General features: G+C 50.1%; 1 protein-coding gene across 1 annotated transcript in view; it reads right to left on the reverse strand.

Moving 5' to 3' along the window:
- Nucleotides 1–69: 69 nt before the first annotated feature.
- Nucleotides 70–23,507, reverse strand: part of LOC144484267 (solute carrier family 22 member 6-A-like) — a 27,901-nt gene continuing 4,463 nt past the window's right edge. The window contains exons 3-9 of the mRNA XM_078202789.1: nt 20,535–20,689; nt 18,553–18,721; nt 12,789–12,912; nt 8,961–9,076; nt 6,181–6,395; nt 2,445–2,553; nt 70–295 (exon numbers count right to left, since the gene is read on the reverse strand). Of these exons, the coding sequence (XP_078058915.1) occupies nt 70–295; nt 2,445–2,553; nt 6,181–6,395; nt 8,961–9,076; nt 12,789–12,912; nt 18,553–18,721; nt 20,535–20,689 (1,114 nt within the window). The remainder of the gene's footprint in view (nt 296–2,444; nt 2,554–6,180; nt 6,396–8,960; nt 9,077–12,788; nt 12,913–18,552; nt 18,722–20,534; nt 20,690–23,507) is intronic.

The following is a 23,507-nucleotide window of genomic DNA, read 5'->3' on the forward strand; positions in this document are numbered from 1 at the left end:
CTTCTGCACTGTGGCGATTCTGTGTTTCTATGATATTGCGATCCTGGCTGCCATTTTTAATCTGCGCCTCTAACCAGCGCCAGTGACGAACCTGTTCTCAATTTCTTCGATAGTTTCCGGTAAGGGCACGTTCCGCGTCTCCGGCAGGAGAAAGGCAGTAACCCCGGCGATTATGGCCACTCCGCCGTAGATAGCCAGCGGCAGGAACGGGATGTAGTCACCGGTCATCCTGATGATGGGGGCGATCATAGCCCCAACCCGGGCCATTGTACTGACCACGCCCATTCCAGTCTGCCTGTACGGAGCAGGAGAAGAAACAGAGAGAGAGAAGGAAGATAAACACTCAACATTTCACCTTCGGGTATCCTCCCCACTCTGCTCGCGGAGCTGCTGACACTGGCTTTCTACAATGAATGGCCCCGATGTATATTTCATTTGATTTATTGTTGTCACATAGAATCCCTACAGTGCAGAAGGAGGCCATTCAGCTCATCAAGTTCACAACAATCCGACCTCTATCCCCATAACGCCACGCATTTACCCTGCTAATCCCCTTGACACTAAGGGGCAATTTAGCATGGCCAATCCACCCAACCTGCACATCTTTGGACACTAAGGGGCAATTTAGCATGGCCAATCCACCTAACCCGCACATCTTTGGACACTAAGGGGCAATTTAGAATGGCCAGTCCACCTAACCTGCACATCTTTGGACACTAAGGGGCAATTTATCATGGCCAATCCACCCAACCTGCACATCTTTGGACACTAAGGGGCAATTTAGAATGGCCAGTCCACCTAACCTGCACATCTTTGGACACTCGGGCAATTTCGCGTGGCCAATCCACCTAACCTACACATCTTTGGACACTAAGGGGCAATTTAGCATAGCCAATCCACCTAACCTACACATCTTTGGACACTAAGGGGCAATTTAACATGGCCAATCCACCTAACCTACACATCTTTGGACACTAAGGGGCAATTTAGCATGGCCAATCCACCTAACCTACACATCTTTGGACACTAAGGGGCAATTTAGCATGGCCAATCCACCTAACCTACACATCTTTGGACACTAAGGGGCAATTTAGCATGGCCAATCCACCTAACCTGCACATCTTTGGACACCAAGGGGCAATTTAGCATGGCCAATCCACCTAACCTGCACATCTTTGGACACTAAGGGGCAATTTAGCATGGCCAATCCACCTAACCTGCACATCTTTGGACACTAAGGGGCAATTTAGCATGGCCAATCCACCTAACCTGCACATCTTTTGGACACCTTGGGGCAATTTAGGGATTGTTGTTGGTGCAGGCTCCACGGGTTGAATGTTTCCCAGGTTTCCATGATTTTAGGTGCCTTTCCGATGTGCCTTAAGTGGGCACACCCGCCACTCTGCATTCCCAACCTGGCTGGCGTCAAAGACGGGAGGGGCAAGGCCTATGCTTCTCCAAGTTCCCACAGAACCCTGGGAATATGGCGCATCAGAGATGTTGTGCATGAGCGAACATTTTGAAAGGTAAAGTCCACCTCACGCACACCCCCATGCCATGGATTGCCGACTGCCATGGTCACCCATGCCCCTCTATGCCAAGCTATGGCACTCCTATGCCCATTCACCCACTGTACCCTATATAGTACAAACAAATCCTATAATGACAGTGACAGGAACGGTTGCGGACTCTGGGTCTGTACTCATTGGAGTTTAGACGGATGAGGGTGGGATTTTATTGAAACTTACAGGATACTGCGAGGCCTGGATAGAGTGGACATGGAGAGGATGTCTCCACTAGTAGGAAAAACTAGAACCAGAGGCACAACCTCAGGCTGAAGGGACGATCCTTTAAAACAGAGATGAGGAGGAATTTCTTCAGCCAGAGAGTGGTGAATCTGTGGAACTCTTTGCCGCAGAAGGCTGTGGAGGCCGGGTCATTGAGTGTCTTTAAGACAGAGATAGATAGGTTCTTGATTAATAAGGGGATCAGGGGTTATGGGGAAAAGGCAGGAGAATGGGGATGAGAAAAATATCAGCCATGACTGAATGGCGGAGCAGACTCGATGGGCCGAGTGGCCTAATTCTGCTCCTATGTCCTATGTGTAAATAAAAAGCTTTATAAAAGAAAAGTAGTTATTCATTGATAACTTTCTGCTTTCTCAAAAAGAAATTCCGTTTTACTCCAGGCCAGTAAATGTGTCGATCATCCAGATCCAGCGTGAGCAGAAACCGCAAGCACTTGATCCCGCTCTGTCTCACGCAAATAAACATTGTGCAATTGACAGTGTGGATCAGCGAGCCAGAGCTGCCAGTCAAGCCTCCCTGGGGCTGAGGCGTTTCAGCAGGCTCAGCGACCTATGGCCTCGGTCAAGCCTCATTATGTATTCCCGGCTGAGAGCCCAGACATCCACCGCAGTGCTGAGCCACCGGGTGAGGACTCACCTGACCACGGTTGGGTAGAGTTCGCCCGAGTAGAGATAGCAACAGCTGAACGCAGTCGCGAGACATCCCTTTCCAATGGCTGCGAATGAAGTCCGTAGGGCCTGGAGCTCTGTACGAGAGATAGAACGGTGGAAATGTAACTGTCTAATATTTTGAACAAATTGATAAAGAGATTAAAAGTGTCTGTTCAAACTGATTGGCTAATTTAAAGAACAAAGAACAGTACAGCACAGGAACAGGCCCTTCGGCCCTCCGAGCCCGTACCGATCGTGATGTCCAAACTAAACGAAAAAGACCCTTCTGCCCTTACTCGGTCCCTATCCCTCTCTATTCCCTCCCTATTCATGGACCCATCCCGATGCCTCTTAAATGTTGCTAATGCGCCTGCTTCCTCCACCTCCTCTGGCAGCGCGTTCCAGGCACCCACCACTCTCTGTGTGAAAAACTTCCCCCGCACATCTCCCTTAAACTTTCCCCCTTCTCACCTTGAACCCGTGCCCCCCCCCCCCTTGTAATTGACGCTTCCACCCTGGGGGAAAAGCCTCTGACTATCCACCCTGTCTGTGCCTCTCATCATTCTGTAGACCAGGTCTCCCCTCAGCCTCCGTCTTTCCAGTGTAAACAATCCCAGTTTATCCAACCTCTCCTCATAGCCGACACCCTCGAGACCAGGCCAACATCCTGGTGAACCTTCTCTGCACTCTCTCCAAAGCTTCCTCCTGGTGGTGTGGCGACCAGAACTGCCCGCAATGCTCCAAATGCGGCCTAACCAAGGTTCTATATAGCTGCAACATGATTTCCCAACTCTTGGTCCTTTAACCTGGGATGGGTTGACTGGGCCTGGAGTTCAGAAGAATGAAAGGGGGAGCTGATTGAAGCGTATACTATTCTGACAGGGCTGGACAGACTGAGTGCAGGGGAGACCTGAGAGCAACCAAACAGGATGCTTTCTATGGTGCGTCTGTAAAAATTGAGAGAGACGTAGCAGGGAGGTTGTGATGGAGCTGTATAAAAGGCTGGTGAGGCCACGGCTAGAGTACTGAGTGCAGTCCTGGTCGCCACATTATAGGAAGGACATGGGCGGCACAGTTAGCACTGCTGCCTCACAGCGCCAGGGACCTGGGTTCAATTCCAGCCTCGGTCATTGTTTGTGTGGAGTTTGCACGTTGTCCCCGTGTCTGCGTGGGTTTCCTCAGGATGATCTGGTTTCCTCCCACACTCCAAAGATGTGTAGGTTAGGTGGATTGGCCATGCTAAATTGCCCCTGAGTGTCCAAAGATGTGCAGGTTAGGTGGATTGGCCATGCTAAATTGCCTCTTATTGTCCAAAGATGTGCGGGTTGGGTGGATTGGCCATGCTAAATTGCCCCTTAGTGTCCAAAGATGTGCGGGTTGGGTGGACTGGCCGTGCTAAATTGTTCCTTAGTGTCCAAAGATGTGTGGGTTAGGTGGATTGGCCATGCTAAATTGCCCCTTAGTGTCCAAAGATGTGCGGGTTAGGTGGACTGGCCGTGCTAAATTGTTCCTTAGTGTCCAAAGATGTGCGGGTTAGGGGGATTGGCCATGCTAAATTGCCCCTTAGTGTCCAAAGATGTGCAGGTTAGGTGGATTGGCCATGCTAAATTGCCCCTTAGTGTCCAAAGATGTGCGGGTTAGGGGGATTGGCCATGCTAAATTGTCCCTTAGTGTCCAAAGATGTGCGGGTTGGGTGCATTGGCCATGCTAAATTGCCCCTTAGTGTCCAAAGATGTGCAGGTTGGGTGGATTGGCCATGCTAAATTGCCCCTTAGTGTCCAAAGATGTGCAGGTTAGGTGGATTGGCCATGCTAAATTGTCCCTTAGTGTCCAAAGATGTGCAGGTTAGGTGGATTGGCCATGCTAAATTGCCTCTTAGTGTCCAAAGTTGTGCAGGTTAGATGGATTGGCCATGCTAAGTTGCCCCTTAGTGTCCAAAGATGTGCAGATTAGGTGGATTGGCCATGCTAAATTGCCCCTTAGTGTCCAAAGATGTGTGGGTTAGGTGGATTGGCCATGCTAAATTGCCCCTTAGTGTCCAAAGATGTGCGGGTTGGGTGGATTGGCCATGCTAAATTGCCCCTTAGTGTCCAAAGATGTGCGGGTTGGGTGGACTGGCCGTGCTAAATTGTTCCTTAGTGTCCAAAGATGTGTGGGTTAGGTGGATTGGCCATGCTAAATTTCTCCTTAGTGTCAGGGGTTACGGGGTGGGGCCTGGGTGGGATTGTTGTCGGTGCAGGCTCGATGGGCCAAATGGCCTTCTTCTGCACTGTAAAAATTCTATTCTATTCTATCCTATGATTGCACTGGGGAGGGTGCAGAGAAGATTCACCAGGATGTTTCCCTGGGCTGGAGTGTGTCGGCTATGGAGAGAGACTGGTTAGGCTGGGGTCGTTTTCCTTAGAACAGAGAAGGCTGAGGGAGGATTTGATTGAGGTGGACAAAACTATGAGGGATATAGATAGGGGAGATAGGAAGAAACGTTTCCCCTTCGTAGAGAGGTCAATAACCGGGTGGGGGGGGGGGGGGGGGGGGTGGATCGGCGGGGGGGTGGGGGGGGGTACAGAGATTGAAAGTAAGGGAGCAGGAGATTTAGAGGGGATTTGAGGAGAACCTTTTTCACCCAGAGGGTGGTGGGGATCTGGGACTCACTGCCTGAAAGGGCGGGAGAGGCGGGAACCCTCACAACATTGAGATGAGCCCTCGAAACGCCACAGCGTACACAGCTATTGATCAAGCGCCCTTTGGGGCGGCACGGTGGCACGGTGGGTTAGCACTGCTGCCTCACTGCGACAGGATCCTGGGTTCGATTCCTGGCTCAGGTCACTGTCTGTGTGAAGTCTGCATGTTCTCCCCGTGTCTGCGTGGGTTTCCTCCGGGTGCTCCGGTTTCCTCCCGCACTCCAAAGATGTGTAGGTGAGGTGCATTGGCCGTGCTAAGTTGCCCCTTAGTGTCCAAAGATGTGCGGGTTAGGGTGGACTGGCCATGCTAAATTGCCCCTTAGTGTCCAAAGATGTGCGGGTTAGGTGGATTGGCCATGATAAATTGCCCCTTTGTGTCCAAAGATGTGCAGGTTAGGTAAATTGGCCATACTAATTGCCCCTTAGTGTCCAAAGATGTGTAGGTTCGGTGGATTGGCCATGATAAATTGCCCCTTAGTGTCCAAAGATGTGCAGGTTAGGTGGATTGGCCGTGATAAATTGCCCCTTTGTGTCCAAAGATGTGCAGGTTAGGTGGATTGGCCATGCTAAATTGTCCCTTAGTGTTCCAGAATGCGTAGGTCAGAGGGATTGGCGAGGTAAATATGTGGGGTTATCAGGATAGGGCCTGGGTGGGATTGTTGTCAGTGCAGACTCGATGGGCCAAATGGCCTCTTTCTGCACCATAGGGATTCTATGATTTGATGAGAGGCAGGAACCCTCACAACATTGAGATGAGCGCCCGAAATGCCACAGTGTACACGGGGCTGGGGACTGGGAAACGGGGGGGGTGGATCAGCAGGGGGATAGATGAGTGCGTGATGGGCCAGCACAGGCAGGATGGGCCGAAGGGGCCTCTCATCGTGCGGTAAAACCCGACTGGTGTGAATTTTCCGGCCGCGCTCTCGCCCCAAGACGGGACTATCCGTCAACGGACCTGGCGCATGGTCCGTGTCCCGCCCGCTGCGATTCCCCGGGGAAATCCCCCCCCCCCCCCCCTGCTCTGTGACTCCAAACCCATACCTCTCGGGACAAAGATGTTGGTCAGGATGACAGAGCCTGCCAGGATTAGGGCGGAGCCTTGCGTGAACCTCCGTCCAATCAGACTCATGGTGAGAAAACCAACGGATTTTGCCGGAATGTCGACCGCCCCGAAAATGAACTGGATGAGGTAAATATCAACGCCAAACCCTTGCAGGTCTATCGCCAGCCCATAATATGCAAAACCTGTCGCAAACCTGTGGCAGCGGAGGGAGACAGAAGGGGATAACGTCAGCATTATTACCGTGGCGACATTTCCTCTCCCATACCCTCACATACGGGTCTGCGGTTCTATCAGAAGAACAGGCCCCCATAAGTAACTCCCTATCGAAGGGGGAGATACATTACAGACCCCCCCCCGACCCCCGCCACCCCCTGCACGTTACCAATTCCTTCAACGGCGGTCTTCACCAAGGGCAAGGGCGGCACAGTGGGTTAGCACTGCTGCCTCACAGCGCCAGGGACCTGGGTTCAATTCCTGGCCGTGGGGTCACTGTCTGTGTGGAGTTTGCGGGTTCTCCCTCCCCCCCGCAACCCCGTGTCTGCGTGGGGTTCCTCCGGGTGCTCCGATTTCCTCTGAAGGATGTGCCGGTTAGTTGGATTGGCCATGCTAAATTGCCCCTTAGTGTCCGAAGATGTGTAGGTTAGGTGGATTGGCCATGCTAAATTGCCCCTTAGTGTTCAAAGATGTGCGGGTTAGGTGGATTGGCCATGCTAAATTGCCCCTTAGTATCCAAAGATGTGTAGTTAGGTGGATTGGCCATGCTAAATTGTCCCTTAGTGTCCAAAGATGTGCAGGTTAGGTGGATTGGCCATGCTAAATTGCCCCTTAGTGTTCAAAGATGTGCGGGTTAGGTGGATTGGCCATGCTAAATTGCCCCTTAGTGTTCAAAGATGTGCGGGTTAGGTGGATTGGCCATGCTAAATTGCCCCTTAGTATCCAAAGATGTGTAGTTAGGTGGATTGGCCATGCTAAATTGTCCCTTAGTGTCCAAAGATGTGCAGGTTAGGTGGATTGGCCATGCTAAATTGCCCCTTAGTGTCCAAAGTTTTGCAGGTTAGGTGGATTGGCCATGCTAAATTGCCCCTTAGTGTCCAAAGGTGTGCAGGTTAGGTGGATTGGCCGTGCTAAATTGCCCCTTAGTGTCCAAAGATGTGCAAATTAGGTGGATTGGCCATGTTAAATTGCCCCTTAGTGTCCAAAGATGTTCAGGTTAGGTGGATTGGCCATGCTAAATTGCCCCTTAGTGTCCAAAGATGTGCAGGTTAGGTGGATTGGCCATGCTAAATTGCCCCTTAGTGCCCAAAGATGTGCAGGTTAGGTGGATTGGCCATGCTAAATTGCCCCTTAGTGTCCAAAGATGTGCAAATTAGGTGGATTGGCCATGTTAAATTGCCCCTTAGTGTCCAAAGATGTGCAGGTTAGGTGGATTGGCCATGCTAAATTGCCCCTTAGTGCCCAAAGATGTGCAGGTTAGGTGGATTGGCCATGCTAAATTGCCCCTTAGTGTCCAAAGATGTGCAGGTTAGGTGGATTGGCCATGCTAAATTGCCCCTTAGTGCCCAAAGATGTGCAGGTTAGGCATTTATTTCCCATCCCTAATTGCCCCCTTGGACTCAGTGTCTCGCTCGGCCCATTTCAGAGGGGTAGCCGACCACATTGCTGTGTCTGTTTCGGGGCGGGGGGAGTCTGGTGTCACATGTAGGCCAGACTGGGTAAGATCGGCAGATCTCATAGAGTCATAATGTCTCAACAGGGCAGAAGGAGGCCATTCGGTCCATCGACGTGTACCGACCACAATCCCACCCAGGTCCTATTCCCGAAACAGCTCATATTTACCCTGCTAATCCCCCTGACACTCGGGGCAATTTAGCACGGCCAATCCACCTAATCTGCGCATCTTTGGACTGTGGGAGGAAACCGGAGCACCCGGAGGAAACCCACGCAGACACGGGGAGAACGTGCAGACTCCACACAGACAGTGACCGAGGCCAGGACCGAACGTGGGAACCTGGTGCCGTGAGGTAGGAGTGCTAACCCACTGTGCCACCGTTTCCTTCCTTTATGGGGGACATTAGTGGTTTTTTTAAAACGACAATCGATAATAGTTGTTACGGTTACCCCATGACTGAAACTGGCTTTATAATTCCAGATTTTTATTAATCGAATTTAAATTCCACCAGCGGCCATGGTGGGATTTGAACTCATTTCCCCAGAGCTTGGGCCTGGGGCCTCTGGATTACTAGTCCAGTGGCAATACCACTCCACCACCATCTCTCTTCCCACCTTGGACTTCACTCGCCTTCCTCCTGGACAAGGGGACCAGCAATATCAGTGCCAGGAACATTCCCGGTCTTTACCTGGCTGCCCCTTACCGTGTTTCTACAAGCTATGACGGCACCAATCACTCTTAAGGGATTGTGCAGACACATTGTGAGTTTATTTATTAATTCTGGACTCATGGGGGACAGATGTATATGGAGAGAAAGACATCGGAACCGCAGAGCTGTGCGCGCGTGCTCCGCTGAAAGCAAAAGCCAAACTGAGACTGGATGTCACTTCCCTTCCACTGATGTCATGCTGTAACCCCTCAGAGGCCTATTGCCGCACCCCGCCCCGCTTGCTTTTCCTCCTGTTCCAGTCTCCGCGCCGGCATTATCACCTCATGTCTCTCACTCCATAACCTAGTTGGGAGATTTTACTGGGCAAATTTGCCAACCTTGGTTCCAAGAAAATATTCATCCCCCCCATAATAACTCACCAAACAAGCATGGTGCAGCAGGTGATCTTGCGCATGACGGGCGTCCGGTACAGGTCCAGCACGCTCCGTTTATGCTTGGTGCCCAACTGTTCATTCGCCATTTTCGACTTGAGAATCTGTGGAACAAATACAGACACGCACACACACGCACAAACACGCATGTCCGCATACACGTGCAAACACACATGCACAAACATGCACATATACACGCACAAACACACACATGCACACGCACACACAAACACACATACATGCACGCACACATACACCATGCATGCACGCACACACACGCGCACATACACACACATGAATGCACACATGCACAAACATGTGTGCACATAAACACATGCATGCACAAACACGTATGTACGCACACATACAAACGCACGCACATGTATGCACGCACACACATACATACACACACACACATATGCATACACACACGCATGCAAATACACATGCACATTCATACACACACACGTGCAGGCACACACACAAATGTACATGAGTACATGCACACACGTGCAGGCAAATGCACACATACATGCTCGCACATACATACATGCACACACATGCAAGCTCACACGCGCAGGCAAACACACACACACACACACACCCACAGGCACGCACACACACACACACACACGCACGTACACACACACACACACACACAGCCATGTACACACACGCACGTACACACAAACACACACAAGCACGTACACACACACACCCACAGGCACGTACGTACACACACACACACACACACACACACACACACAGGCACGTACACACACGCACGTACACACACACACACACAGGCATGTACACACACACACACGCACGTACACACACACACACACAGGCATGTACACACACACAGGCATATACACGCATGTACACACACACACACACACACACGCACGTACACACACACACACACAGGCACGTACACGCATGTACACACACACGCACACACGCACGTACACACAAACACACACAGGCATGTACACACACACACGCACGTACACACACACACAGACGCACATACACACACACACACAGGCATGTACGCGCATACGCACACACAGGCAGGTACACACACATACGCACACACAGGCACGTACACACAGACACACACACACACACATACACACGTACACACACACACCGACATGTAATTTACTAAGACTTGCCCTTTCATTACAATCCCGGGCCAGCTGTTAGATCCACGACTTAGTCCTGGTCAGAATTTCACCCAACGGCTGCCATTCTGGAACAACATGGACACCAGCCCACAATGCATTGCACAGGGCAGCGCCAAGGTGGCAGAGATTTGGTAATCGTGCTGGAGTCTTTTGAAACCGCTTCACATTGGAGTCAGGTGGAAGGAGCGGTTGCGGTTGGGAGGAGGGTGGGGGGGGGGGGGGTGGAGTTGAGGGAATGGCGGGCGGAGCTCAGAGCGTTCAATAGCCGACCCTGCTTTTCCGATCGGATAAAGACAATGGGTGCGGGATTATTTGCCGGTGGAGGTGGCTCACCATTGGCTCCCCTCCCTCACGATCTCCCAGTCGCGGCAATGTCTGCGACGTTTAGTGTAGCTCATCCGTGGAATCCACCGGCCGGGGAGGGGTAGTTCTCTCCTGTGACGGAACTGGAAGATCCCACCAGCAGGAAAGTCCGGAAAATCCCGGCCGAGGAGTGGGAGAATGTGACCCGAGTTGGAGACAAGCAGTTTTCAACTGGCTGTGAGCATGGGAAGATGTTTCTCCTGATCTGTCCCCCAACTCGTCTCTCAATCCGCTGTTTATCCACCAGCAAACAAGAGGAACATTTCACAAAGCTTCGCGTTTCGAAGTTAGGGGGATTGGCCATGCTAAATTGTCCCTTAGTGTCCAAAGATGTGCAGGTTAGGGTGGATTGGCCGTGCTAAATTGTCCCTTAGTGTCCAAAGATGTGCAGGTTAGGTGGATTGGCCGTGCTAAATTGCCACTTAGTGTCCAAAGATGTGTAGATTAGGTGGATTGGCCATGCTAAATTGCCCCTTAGTGTCCAAAGATGTGCAGGTTAGGGTGGATTGGCCATGCTAAATTGTCCCTTAGTGTCCAAAGATGTGCAAATTAGGTGGATTGGCCGTGCTAAATTGCCACTTAGTGTCCAAAGATGTGTAGATTAGGTGGATTGGCCATGCTAAATTGCCCCTCAGTGTCCAAAGATGTGCAGGTTAGGTGGATTGGCCATGCTAAAGTGCCCCTTAGTGTCCAAAGATGTGTGGGTTAGGTGGATTGGCCATGCTAAATTGCCCCTTAATGTCCAAAGATGCGCGTGTTAAGTGGATTGGCCATGCTAAATTGTCCCTTAGTGTCCAAAGATGAGTAGGTTAAGTGGATTGGCCATGCTAAATTGTCCCTTAGTGTCCAAAGATGAGTGGGTTAAGTGGTTTGGCCATGCTAAATTGCCTCTTAGTGTCCAAAGATGTGCAGGTTAGGTGGATTGGCCATGCTAAAGTGCCCCTTAATGTCCAAAGATGTGTAGGTTAAGTGGATTGGCCATGCTAAATTGCCCCTTAGTGTCCAAAGATGTGTAGGTTAGGTGGATTGGCCATGCTAAATTGCCCCTCAGTGTCCAAAGATGAATAGGTTAAGTGGATTGGCCATGCTAAATTGCCCCTTAGTGTCCAAAGATGTGTGGGTTAGGTGGATTGGCCATGCTAAATTGACCCTTAGTGTCCAAACATGTGCGTGTTAAGTGGATTGGCCATGGTAAATTGCCCCTTAGTGTCCAAAGATGTGCATGTTAAGTGGATTGGCCATGCTAAATTGTCCCTTCGTGTCCAAAGATGAGTAGGTTAAGTGGATTGGCCATGCTAAATTGCCCCTTAGTGTCCAAAGATGTGTGGGTTAGGTGGATTGGCCATGCTAAATTGCCCCTTAGTGTCCAAAGATGTGCAGGTTAGGTGGATTGGCCATGCTAAATTGCCCCTTCATGTCCAAAGATGTGTGGGTTAGGAGATTGGCCATGCCACATTGCCCCTTAGTGTCCAAAGATGTGTGGGTTCGGTGGATTGGCCATGCTAAATTGCCCCTTAATGTCCAAAGATGTGCATGTTAAGTGGATTGGACGTGCTAAATTGTCCCTTAGTGTCCAAAGATGAGTAGGTTAAGTGGATTGGCCATGCTAAATTGTCCCTTAGTGTCCAAAGATGAGTAGGTTAAGTGGTTTGGCCATGCTAAATTGCCTCTTAGTGTCCAAAGATGTGCAGGTTAGATGGATTGGCCATGCTAAAATGCCCCTTAGTGTCCAAAGATGTGTAGGTTAAGTGTATTGGCCATGCTAAATTGCCATTAGTGTCCAAAGATGTGCAGGTTAGGTGGATTGGCCGTGCCAAAATGCCCCTTAGTGTCCAAAGATGTGTAGGTTAAGTGGATTGGCCGTGCTAAATTGCCGCTTAGTGTCCAAAGATGTGCAGGTTAGGTGGATTGGCCATGCTAAATTGCCCCTTAGTGTCCAAAGATGAGTAGGTTAAGTGGATGGGCCATGCTAAATGCATGGGGATAGGGCTTGGGTAAGACGCTGTTTCAGAGCGTTGATGCACCCTCGATGGGCCAAATGGCTTCTTCCTGCACTGTCGGGGTCCTCTGTTTAAGTTACAAAGAGCAGGGGCGGAATTTCACAGCACGGGGAGGGACAGTGGGCCACTCAGAACTAAATTGGCGTCGGCAGAATGGAATCAGTCAACCAGTTGCCTCCGCTTTGTGAAGTGGTTGAAGCGAGCGATCCCACGGTGGGCCAGGAAGGCTGGTTTCTTTATGAAGGTAAGTTTTCACGTACCTCGGTGGTGAGCTTGTGCCCCTCTGCCGCCTTGCCGTTCAGTTTTGCCACTCTCCGCAGTTGCTTCAGGGCGACCTCACCCTTGTTGTTCAGAATGAGCCAACGAGCTGACTCTGGGAGCCACCTGGGTGAGAGGGAATGCGGAAATTCAGAACTACTACCTCAACGGCAAAAAACGTCCTTCGTTGACTTCGGATAATTCAGTGTGGCAATAAATTGTCCCAGGTCATCACAATAACTACATGTCCCTGTCTATACCAACGGGGACGAAGTAGAAATGGTCGCGAGAGCTTCAGGTTTTGAGGTGTCCAGATCACCAACCACCTGTCCTGGTCCCCCCCACGCCGACACTATAGTTAAGAAAGCCCCACCAACGCCTCTACTTTCTCAGAAGACCAAGGAAATTCGGCATGTCAGCTACGACTCTCACCAACTTTTACAGATGCACCACTGAAAGCATCCTTTCCGGATGTATCACAGCTTGGTATGGGGCTCCTGCTCTGCCCAAGACCGCAAGGAATTACAAAGGGTCGTGAATGTAGCCCAGTCCCATCACGCAAACCAGCCTCCCATCCATTGACTCTGTCTACACTTCCCGCTGCCTCGGCGAAAAGCAGCCAGCATAATCAAGGACACCCACGCACCCGGAACATTCTCTCTTCCACCTTCTTCCGTCGGGAACAAGATACAAAAATCTGAGGTCACGTACCAACCGACTCAAGAACAGCTTCTTCCCTGCTGCTGTCAGACTTTTGAATGGACCTACCTTATATTAAGTTGATCTTTCTCTCCACCCTAGCTGTGACTGTAACACTACATTCAGCACTCTCTCTTTCCCTTCTCCCCTATGTACTCTATGAACGGTATGCTTTGTTTAGCGCGCAAGAAACAATACTTTTCGCTGTATACTAATACATGTGACAATAATAAATCAAGTCAAATATTAAGTTAATCTTTCCCGACATCCTAGCTATGACTGGCACGGCTTGGTATGGGCTCCCGCTCTGCCCAAGACCGCAAGAAACTACAAAGGGTCGTGAATGTAGCCCAATCCATCACGCAAACCAGCCTCCCATCCATTGACTCTGTCTACACTTCCCGCTGCCTCGGGGAAAAGCAGCCAGCATAATCACGGACCCCACGCACCCCGGACATTCTCTCTTCCATCTTCTTCCGAGAGGTTCGGGGGTGGGGGGGCGGAGGGGGGGAGCGGGAGGGTGATGGTTCACCAGCCTGGTGAAAAGGGCTAGAAGTTCAGAATTTCCGCTCGGGGTAGTTTTATTGCTCAGGACAAAGCTGCCAACTAGGCCAGGGGAAGGAGTTCGACACCCTCTCAAATCACGTTAAAAAAAGACAAATAGGTAACTTTTCCCTTTCAGAGTTTAACTTTGCTGCTCCAATTTAATTATCAATAACGTCACAGTGACCTCTGTGTGCATGGGGCTGAGGGAGTTTGGACCTGACTGTTTCAAATCATTAGAATCCCAACAGTGCAGAAAAGGCCAATCCACCTAACCTGCACATCTTTGGACAGTAAGGGACAATTTAGCATGGCCAATCTACATAACCCGCACATCTTTGGACACTAAGGGGCAATTTAGCATGGCCAATCCACCTAACCTGCACATCCTTGGACACTAAGGGGCAATTTAGCATGGCCAATCCACCTAACCTGCATATCCTTGGACACTAAGGGGCAATTTAGCATGGCCAATCCACCTAACCTACACATCTTTAGAAACTACGGAGCAATTTAGCATGGCCAATCCACCCAACCTGCTCATCTTTGAACACTAAGGGGCAATTTAGCATGGCCAATCCACCCAACCTGCACATCTTTGGACACTAAGGGCCAGTTTAGCATGGCCAATCCACCTAACTACACATCTTTGGACACTGAGGGACAATTTAGCATGGCCAATCCACCCAACCTGCACATTTTTGAACACTAAGGGGCAATTTAGCATGGCCAATCCACCTAACCTGCACATCTTTGGACACTAAGGGGCAATTTAGCATGGCCAATCCACCTAAGCTGCACATCTTTGGACACTAAGGGGCAATTTAGCATGGCCAATCCACCTAACCTGCACATCTTTGGACACTAAGGGGCAATTTAGCATGGCCAATCCACCTAACCTCCACATCCTTGGACAGTAAGGGACAATTTAGCATGGCCAATCTACCTAACCTGCACATCTTTCGACACTAAGAGGCAATTTAGCATGGCCAATCCACCTAACCTGCACATTCTTGGACACTAAGGGGCAATTTAGCATGGCCAATCCACCTAACCTGCACATCTTTGGACACTCAGGGGCAATTTAGCATGGCCAATCTACCTAACCTACACATCTTTCGACACGAAGGGGACAATTTAGCATGGCCACTCCACCTAACCTGCACACCTTTGGACACGAAGGGGCAATTTGGCATGGCCAATCCACCCAACCTGCACATCTTTGGACACGAAGGGGCAATTTAGCATGGCCAATCCACCTAACCTGCACATCTTTGAACACTAAGGGGCAATTTAGCATGGCCAATCCACCTAACCTGCACATCTTTGGACACTAAGGGGCAATTTAGCATGGCCAATCCACCTAAGCTGCACATCTTTGGACACTAAGGGGCAATTTAGCATGGCCAATCCACGTAACCTGCACATCTTTGGACACTAAGGGGCAACTTAGCATGGCCAATCCACCTAACCTGCACATCTTTGGACACTAAGGGGCAATTTAGCATGGCCAATCCACCTAACCTGCACATCCTTGGACAGTAAGGGACAATTTAGCATGGCCAATCTACCTAACCTGCACATCTTTCGACACTAAGAGGCAATTTAGCATGGCCAATCCACCTAACCTGCACATCCTTGGACACTAAGGGGCAATTTAGCATGGTCAATCCACCTAACCTGCACACCTTTGGACACTAAGGGGCAATTTAGCATGGCCAATCCACCTAACTACACATCTTTGGACACTGAGGGACAATTTAGCATGGCCAATCCACCTAACCTGCACATCTTTGGACACTAAGGGGCAATTTAGCATGGCCAATCCACCTAAGCTGCACATCTTTGGACACTAAGGGGCAATTTAGCATGGCCAATCCACGTAACCTGCACATCTTTGGACACTAAGGGGCAATTTAGCATGGCCAATCCACCTAACCTGCACATCTTTGGACACTAAGGGGCAATTTAGCATGGCCAATCCACCTAACCTGCACATCTTTGGACACTAAGGGGCAATTTAGCATGGCCAATCCACCTAACCTGCACATCCTTGGACAGTAAGGGACAATTTAGCATGGCCAATCTACCTAACCTGCACATCTTTCGACACTAAGAGGCAATTTAGCATGGCCAATCCACCTAACCTGCACATCCTTGGACACTAAGGGGCAATTTAGCATGGCCAATCCACCTAACCTGCATATCCTTGGACACTAAGGGGCAATTTAGCATGGCCAATCCACCTAACCTACACATCTTTAGACACTACGGAGCAATTTAGCATGGCCAATCCACCCAACCTGCTCATCTTTGAACACTAAGGGGCAATTTAGCATGGCCAATCCACCCAACCTGCACATCTTTGGACACTAAGGGCCAATTTAGCATGGCCAATCCACCTAACTACACATCTTTGGACACTGAGGGACAATTTAGCATGGCCAATCCACCCAACCTGCACATTTTTGAACACTAAGGGGCAATTTAGCATGGCCAATCCACCTAACCTGCACATCTTTTGACACTAAGGGGCAATTTAGCATGGCCAATCCACCTAAGCTGCACATCTTTGGACACTAAGGGGCAATTTAGCATGGCCAATCCACCTAACCTGCACATCTTTGGACACTAAGGGGCAATTTAGCATGGCCAATCCACCTAACCTCCACATCCTTGGACAGTAAGGGACAATTTAGCATGGCCAATCTACCTAACCTGCACATCTTTCGACACTAAGAGGCAATTTAGCATGGCCAATCCACCTAACCTGCACATTCTTGGACACTAAGGGGCAATTTAGCATGGCCAATCCACCTAACCTGCACATCTTTGGACACTCAGGGGCAATTTAGCATGGCCAATCTACCTAACCTACACATCTTTCGACACGAAGGGGACAATTTAGCATGGCCACTCCAGCTAACCTGCACACCTTTGGACACTAAGGGGCAATTTAGCATGGCCAATCCACCCAACCTGCACATCTTTGGACACGAAGGGGCAATTTAGCATGGCCAATCCACCTAACCTGCACATCTTTGGACACTAAGGGGCAATTTAGCATGGCCAATCCACCTAACCTGCACATCTTTGGACACTAAGGGGCAATTTAGCATGGCCAATCCACGTAACCTGCACATCTTTGGACACTAAGGGGCAATTTAGCATGGCCAATCCACCTAACCTGCACATCTTTGGACACTAAGGGGCAATTTAGCATGGCCAATCCACCTAACCTGCACATCCTTGGACAGTAAGGGACAATTTAGCATGGCCAATCTACCTAACCTGCACATCTTTCGACACTAAGAGGCAATTTAGCATGGCCAATCCACCTAACCCGCAAATCCTTGGACACTAAGGGGCAATTTAGCATGGTCAATCCACCTAACCTGCACATCTTTGGACTCTAAGGGGCAATTTAGCATGGCCAATCCATCTAACCTACACATCCTTGGGCACTAAGGGGCAATTTAGCATGGCCAATCCACCTAACCTGCACATCTTTGGAGTGTGGGAGGAAACCCAGGCAGACACGGGGAAAGCTTGCAGATTCCACACAGGCAGTGACCCAGGCCGGGAATCGCTCCTGGGTCCCTGGCGCTGTGAGGCAGCAGCGCTAACCACCGTGGCACCGTGCCGCCCATTATGATTCTAGATCTCGGCTGACCATCTGATCAGCCATCGTCTTATGAAAGGGTGGAGCAGGTGTAAGGCTGAATGGCCTCACTCCACCTTGTTCATACGTTCTGATGCGGTTCACAAAGAGACAAATCATTTCTGATTTTGGCCACAGTCACGGGGACTAACAGAGGCCCTTTGGCCCATTGTGCCTGTGCCGGGCCTCTGGGAGGAAACCGGAGCACCCGGAGGAAACCCGCGGGGAGAATGGGCAAACTCCGCACAGACAGTGACCCGAGGCCCGGAATCGAACCCGGGACCCTGGGCGTGGTGAGGCAGCAGTGCTAACCTACTGTGCCACCCCCGATTGGTTCTCAGGCGACCAAATTTAAATCTAACAGGCTGCTGTTATCCAATGTGGGCGGCACGGTAGCACAGTGGTTAGCACTGCTGCTTCACAGCTCCAGGGTCCCGGGTTCGATTCCCGGCTCGGGTCACTGTCTGTGTGGAGTCTGCACATTCTCCTCGTGTCTGCGTGGGTTTCCTCTGGGTGCTCTGGTTTCCTCCCACAGTCCAAAGATGTGCGGGTTAGGTTGATTGGCCAGGTTAAAAATTGTCCCTTAGAGTCCTGGGATGCGTAGGTTAGAGGGATTAGCGGGTAAATATGTGGGGGTAGGGCCTGGGTGGGATTGTGGTCGGGGCAGACTCGATGGGCCGAATGGCCTCCTTCTGCACTGTAGGGTTTCTATGATTTCTAAGTGCCTAACTTAAATGAATTGGCTAAAATTCAAGTTATTTCGATTTAACCAGAAAAAGTTGCTACCTCTCACGATCGTAGCGCCTCTCACACATTTTAACAGATTATGACTATCCGCCAATCCCATTTTCCCAGTCCTTTACCAGGCATAAAGGAAGAAGATGAAAAACGGGGCCGAGACGGCGAACTGGAGCCAACGCCAGTGCTGGATCCCGCACGCTATGCCAGCAAGGAGCATCTGGCCAGTGGTGTAGATATAGTTGCCGACCATCTCCACAGAGGTGCGGAATCTCGTGGGGATCCATTCAACTCCTGGAAGATAAAGAAAGAGAGGTTCGCAACGCCGGATCTGCCCTTGCGGAATCGTCACCAAGTTGAACATGTTAGGCACTGTTACAAAGCGGAGGCCGAACCCCCCCCCCCTCCCCCGCACCGAGAGCCAAACACCTAACCACTGAAAGTGGACTCCCTCGCTTCCTAATCTGTTAAAATGAGTGAGAAACACGTAACCAACTTTTTGTGGTTGAATCAGAAGAACTTGAATTTCAGCCATTCAAGATTCTCTTCAGGTTAACGCACCAAGGTTCAGTCGGCAGTTAGGAAGGCAAATGCAATGTTCGCATTCATGTCGAGAGGGCTAGAATATAAGAGCAGGGATGTACTTCTGAGGCTGTATAAGGCTCTGGTCAGACCCCATTTGGAGTATTGAGAGCAGTTTTGGACCCCGTATCTAAGGAAGGATGTGCTGGCCTTGGAAAGGGTCCAGAGGAGGTTCACAAGAATGATCCCTGGAATGAAGAGCTTGTGGTATGAGGAACGGTTGAGGACTCTGGGTCTGTACTCGTTGGAGTTTAGAAGGATGAGGGGGGATCTTATTGAAACTTACAGGATACTGTGAGGCCTGGATAGAGTGGACGTGGAGAGGATGTTTCCACTTGTGGGAAAAACTAGAACCAGAGGGCACAGCCTCAGGCTGAAGGGATGATCCTTTAAAACAGAGATGAGGAGGAATTTCTCCAGCCAGAGAGTGGTGAATCTGTGGAATTCATTGCCACAGAGGTGGCCGGGTCATTGAGTGTCTTTAAGACAGAGAGAGATAGGTTCTTGATTAATAAGGGGATCAGGGGTTATGGGGAAAAGGCAGGAGAATGGGGACGAGAAAAATATCAGCAATGATTGAATGGCGGAGCAGACTCGATGGGCCGAGTGGCCACATTCTGCTCCTATGTCTTATGGTCTTAATTTAAATTAGGTACTTGGATAACAGCAGTCCTTAGATTTAAATTTGATGTTTTGGTACCAAAAGAGAAAGTGCTGGAAAATCTCAGCGGGTCTGGAAGATCTGTAAGGAGAGGAAAGAGCTGACGTTTCGAGTCCAGATGACCCTTTGTCAAAGCTAAAAGGCAGAGAAAGTGGGAGATATTTATACTGCAGGGGGAGGGAATGAAAGATGAGTCATCGCCATAGAAACCAGGGGGAAAGGCTGCTAATGGCAGCCCATAGAGAGAATGTTTTGGTAGCCTGAGAACCAATCGGGGGTGGCACGGTGGCACAGTGGTTAGCACTGCTGCCTCACAGCGCCAGGGACAAAAGTTGAATTCTGGCCTCGGGTCACTGTCTGTGCGGAGTCTGCACGTTCTCCCCGTGTCTGCGTGGGTTTCCTCCGGGTGCTCCGGTTTCCTCCCACAGTCCAAAGATGTGCGGGTTCATGTGTCTATCCAGATAAGTCTTAAATGTCGCTAATGTATCTGCCCCAACTACCTCACTTGGCAGCGCATTCCAGACCCCCACCACCCTCTGTGTAAAAAACTTCCCCCGCACATCTCCACTGGACCTTCCCCCCTTACCCTGAACTTGTGCCCCCTTGTAATTGCCATTTCTGCCCTGGGAAAAACTGTTTATCTTATCTACAACCCTCATAATTTTATAAACCTCTATTAGGTCGCCCCTCAGCCTCCGTCTTTCCAGGGAGAACAATCCCAGTTTATTCAATCTCCCCTCATAGCTAATACCCTCCGTGCCAGGCAACATCCTGGTAAACCTTTTCTGTACCCTCTCCAAAGCCTCCACGTCCTTGCACTTGACTATGGGACAGCTGCACAAGGCACGAGGGGTTTTCACTTACTGAGGGAGAAGGTGTTGAGTAGGATTCCGGATGTTGCCACACCACAGAGGAATCTCCAGAAGCAGAAGAGCGGGTAGGAGGTGGAGAAGGCGGAACATGTGCCAGTGACTGCCAACTGGCAGTAGGACCAGAGCAAGAGGGTCTTCCGTCCAAACCTAACAATCGCAAAACAGTCAGCAAAACCAGTCACTCCATGTCAAACAGCGTAATGTAATGGCATTTAAAGTTTAAAGTTTATTTATTCGTCACATTAACACTGCAATGGAGTTACTGCGAAATTCCCCGAGTTGCCACACTCCGGCGCCTGTTCGGGTCAATCCACCCTAACTAGCGCATCTTTCAGACTGTGGGAGGTAACCCGGAGCGACCCGGAGGAAACCCACGCAGACACGGCGGGAGAACGTGCAGACTCCGCACAGACACTGACCCCAAACCAGGAATCGAACCTGGGTCCCTGGCGTTGCGTGGGTTTCCTCCGGGTGCTCCGGTTTCCTCCCCACACTCGAAAGATGTGCAGGTTAGGTGGATTGGCCATGCTAAATTGCCCATTAGTGGCCAAAGATGTGTAGGTTAGGTGGATTGGCCATGCTAAATTGCCCTCAGTGTCCAAAGATGTGTAGGTTAGGTGGATTGGCTGTGCTATATTGCCCTCAGTGTCCAAAGATGTGCAGGTTAGGTGAATTGGCCATGCTAAACTGCTCCATAGTGTCCAAAGATGTGCAGGTTAGGTGGATTGGCCATGCTAAATTGCCCATTAGTGGCGAAAGCTGTGCAGTTTAGGTGGATTGGCCATGCTAAATTGCCCAATAGTGGCCAAAGATATGTAGGTTTGGTAGATTGGCTGTGCTAAATTGCCCTTAGTGTCCAAAGATGTGCAGGTTAGGTGAATTGGCCATGCTAAATTGCTCCTTAGTGTCCAAAGATCTGCAGGTTAGGTGGATTGGCCATGCTAAAGTGTCCCTTAGTGTCCAACGATGTGCAGGTTAGGTGGATTGGCCATGCTAAAGTGTCCCTTAGTGTCCAAAGATGTGTAGGTTACGTGGATTGGCCATGTTAAATTGTCCCTTAGTGTCCAATGATGTGCAGGTTAGGTGGATTGGCCATGCTAAATTGCCCCTTAGTGTCCAAAGATGTGTAGGTTAGGTGGATTGGCCATGCTAAATTGCTCCTTAGTGTCCAAAGATCTGCAGGTTAGGTGGATTGGCCATGCTAAATTGTCCCTTAGTATCCAACGATGTGCAGGTTAGGTGGATTGGCCATGCTAAAGTGTCCCTTAGTGTCCAAAGATGTGTAGGTTACATGGATTGGCCATGTTAAATTGTCCCTTAGTGTCCAATGATGTGCAGGTTAGGTGGATTGGCCATGCTAAATTGCCCCTTAGTGTCCAAAGATGTGTAGGTTAGGTGGATTGGCCATGCTAAATTGCTCCTGAGTGTCCAAAGATCTGCAGGTTAGGTGGATTGGCCATGCTAAATTGTCCCTTAGTGTCCAACGATGTGCAGGTTAGGTGAATTGGCCATGCTAAACTGCCCCTTAGTGTCCAAAGATGTGCGGGTTAGGTGGATTGGCCATGCTAAATTGCCCCTTAGTGTCCAAAGATGTGCGGGTTAGGTGGATTGGCCATGCTAAATTGCTCCTTAGTGTCCAAAGATGTGCACGTTAGGTGGATTGGCCGTGCTAAATTGCCCCTTAGTGTCCAAAGATCTCCAGGTTAGATGGATTGGCCATGCTAAATTGTCCCTTAGTGTCCAAAGATCTGCAGGTTAGGTGGATTGGCCATGCTAAATTGTCCCTTAGTGTCCAAAGATCTGCAGGTTAGATGGATTGGCCATGCTAAAGTGTCCCTTAGCGTCCAAAGATGTGTGGGTTAAGTGGAATGGCCATGCTAAATTGTCCCTTAGTGTCCAAAGATGTTGAGGTTAGCTGGATTGGCCATGCTAAATCTGTGGGATTACAGGATAGGGTGAGACGAATACTTAGGCAGCAAGTAGTGATTGTGTGTAGCGGAGGTATTGTCAATGTTTCCCGTGTCCCCTACTCTCCGGCCATTAGTCGGCCAACACATCCGTCTTTGTAGCTTCCTAGGGCCAATCGGGAATCAAAAAGACTCAATACCCAATTGGATGATTCTTGGCTGTTTATCGTCCCCCCCACCCCCCCCGCCTGCCCCCTCTCCCACCTCCCTCTCCCCCCTGCTTCCTCCCCTGGCCCCAATCTTTAACACTTTTATATCTGGGAAAATAAAATATGTCCCCAGGAAAATGACAAAAAAATACCAATCTTTTTTTGCAACGTCCTGGCAATTTCTCCAGAGTCCCGCACGGCAGTGTCCCGGGAGATTGATATTCAACTGTTGGAGGTTCCAGGCCAGCCCTGCAGGAGTTGGCAACACCAGAGAGTGGTGCACAGGTACAGCACGTAATAAAAAAGGCAACTGGGATGTTGGCATTTATTGCAAAGGGACTGGAGTAGGAAAGTCGAGATGTGTTTTTGCAATTTGGTGTTTAGAAGGATGAGGGGGGGAGGGATCTTATTGAAGCTTACAGGATACTGCGAGGCCTGGATAGAGTGGACACGGAGAGGATGTCTCCACTAGTAGGAAAAACTAGAACCAGAGGGCACAACCTCAGGCTAAAGGGACGATCCTTTAAAACAGAGATGAGGAGGAATTTCTTCAGCCAGAGAGTGGTGAATCTGTGGAACTCTTTGCCGCAGAAGGCTGTGGAGGCCGGGTCATTGAGTGTCTTTAAGACAGAGATAGATAGGTTCTTGATTAATAAGGGGATCAGGGGTTATGGAGAAAAGGCAGGAGAATGGGGATGAGAAAAATATCAGCCATGATTGAATGGCGGAGCAGACTCGATGGGCCGAGTGGCCTCATTCTGCTCCTATGTCTTAAGGGCTAATTGTATCGGGTGTTGGTGAGATCACATCTGGAGTATTGTGTCTGGTTTTGGTCTCCTTATTTGAGGA

Source organism: Mustelus asterias, unplaced genomic scaffold (assembly GCF_964213995.1).
Source record: "Mustelus asterias unplaced genomic scaffold, sMusAst1.hap1.1 HAP1_SCAFFOLD_97, whole genome shotgun sequence".
In the NCBI taxonomy this organism is placed as follows: domain Eukaryota; kingdom Metazoa; phylum Chordata; class Chondrichthyes; order Carcharhiniformes; family Triakidae; genus Mustelus; species Mustelus asterias.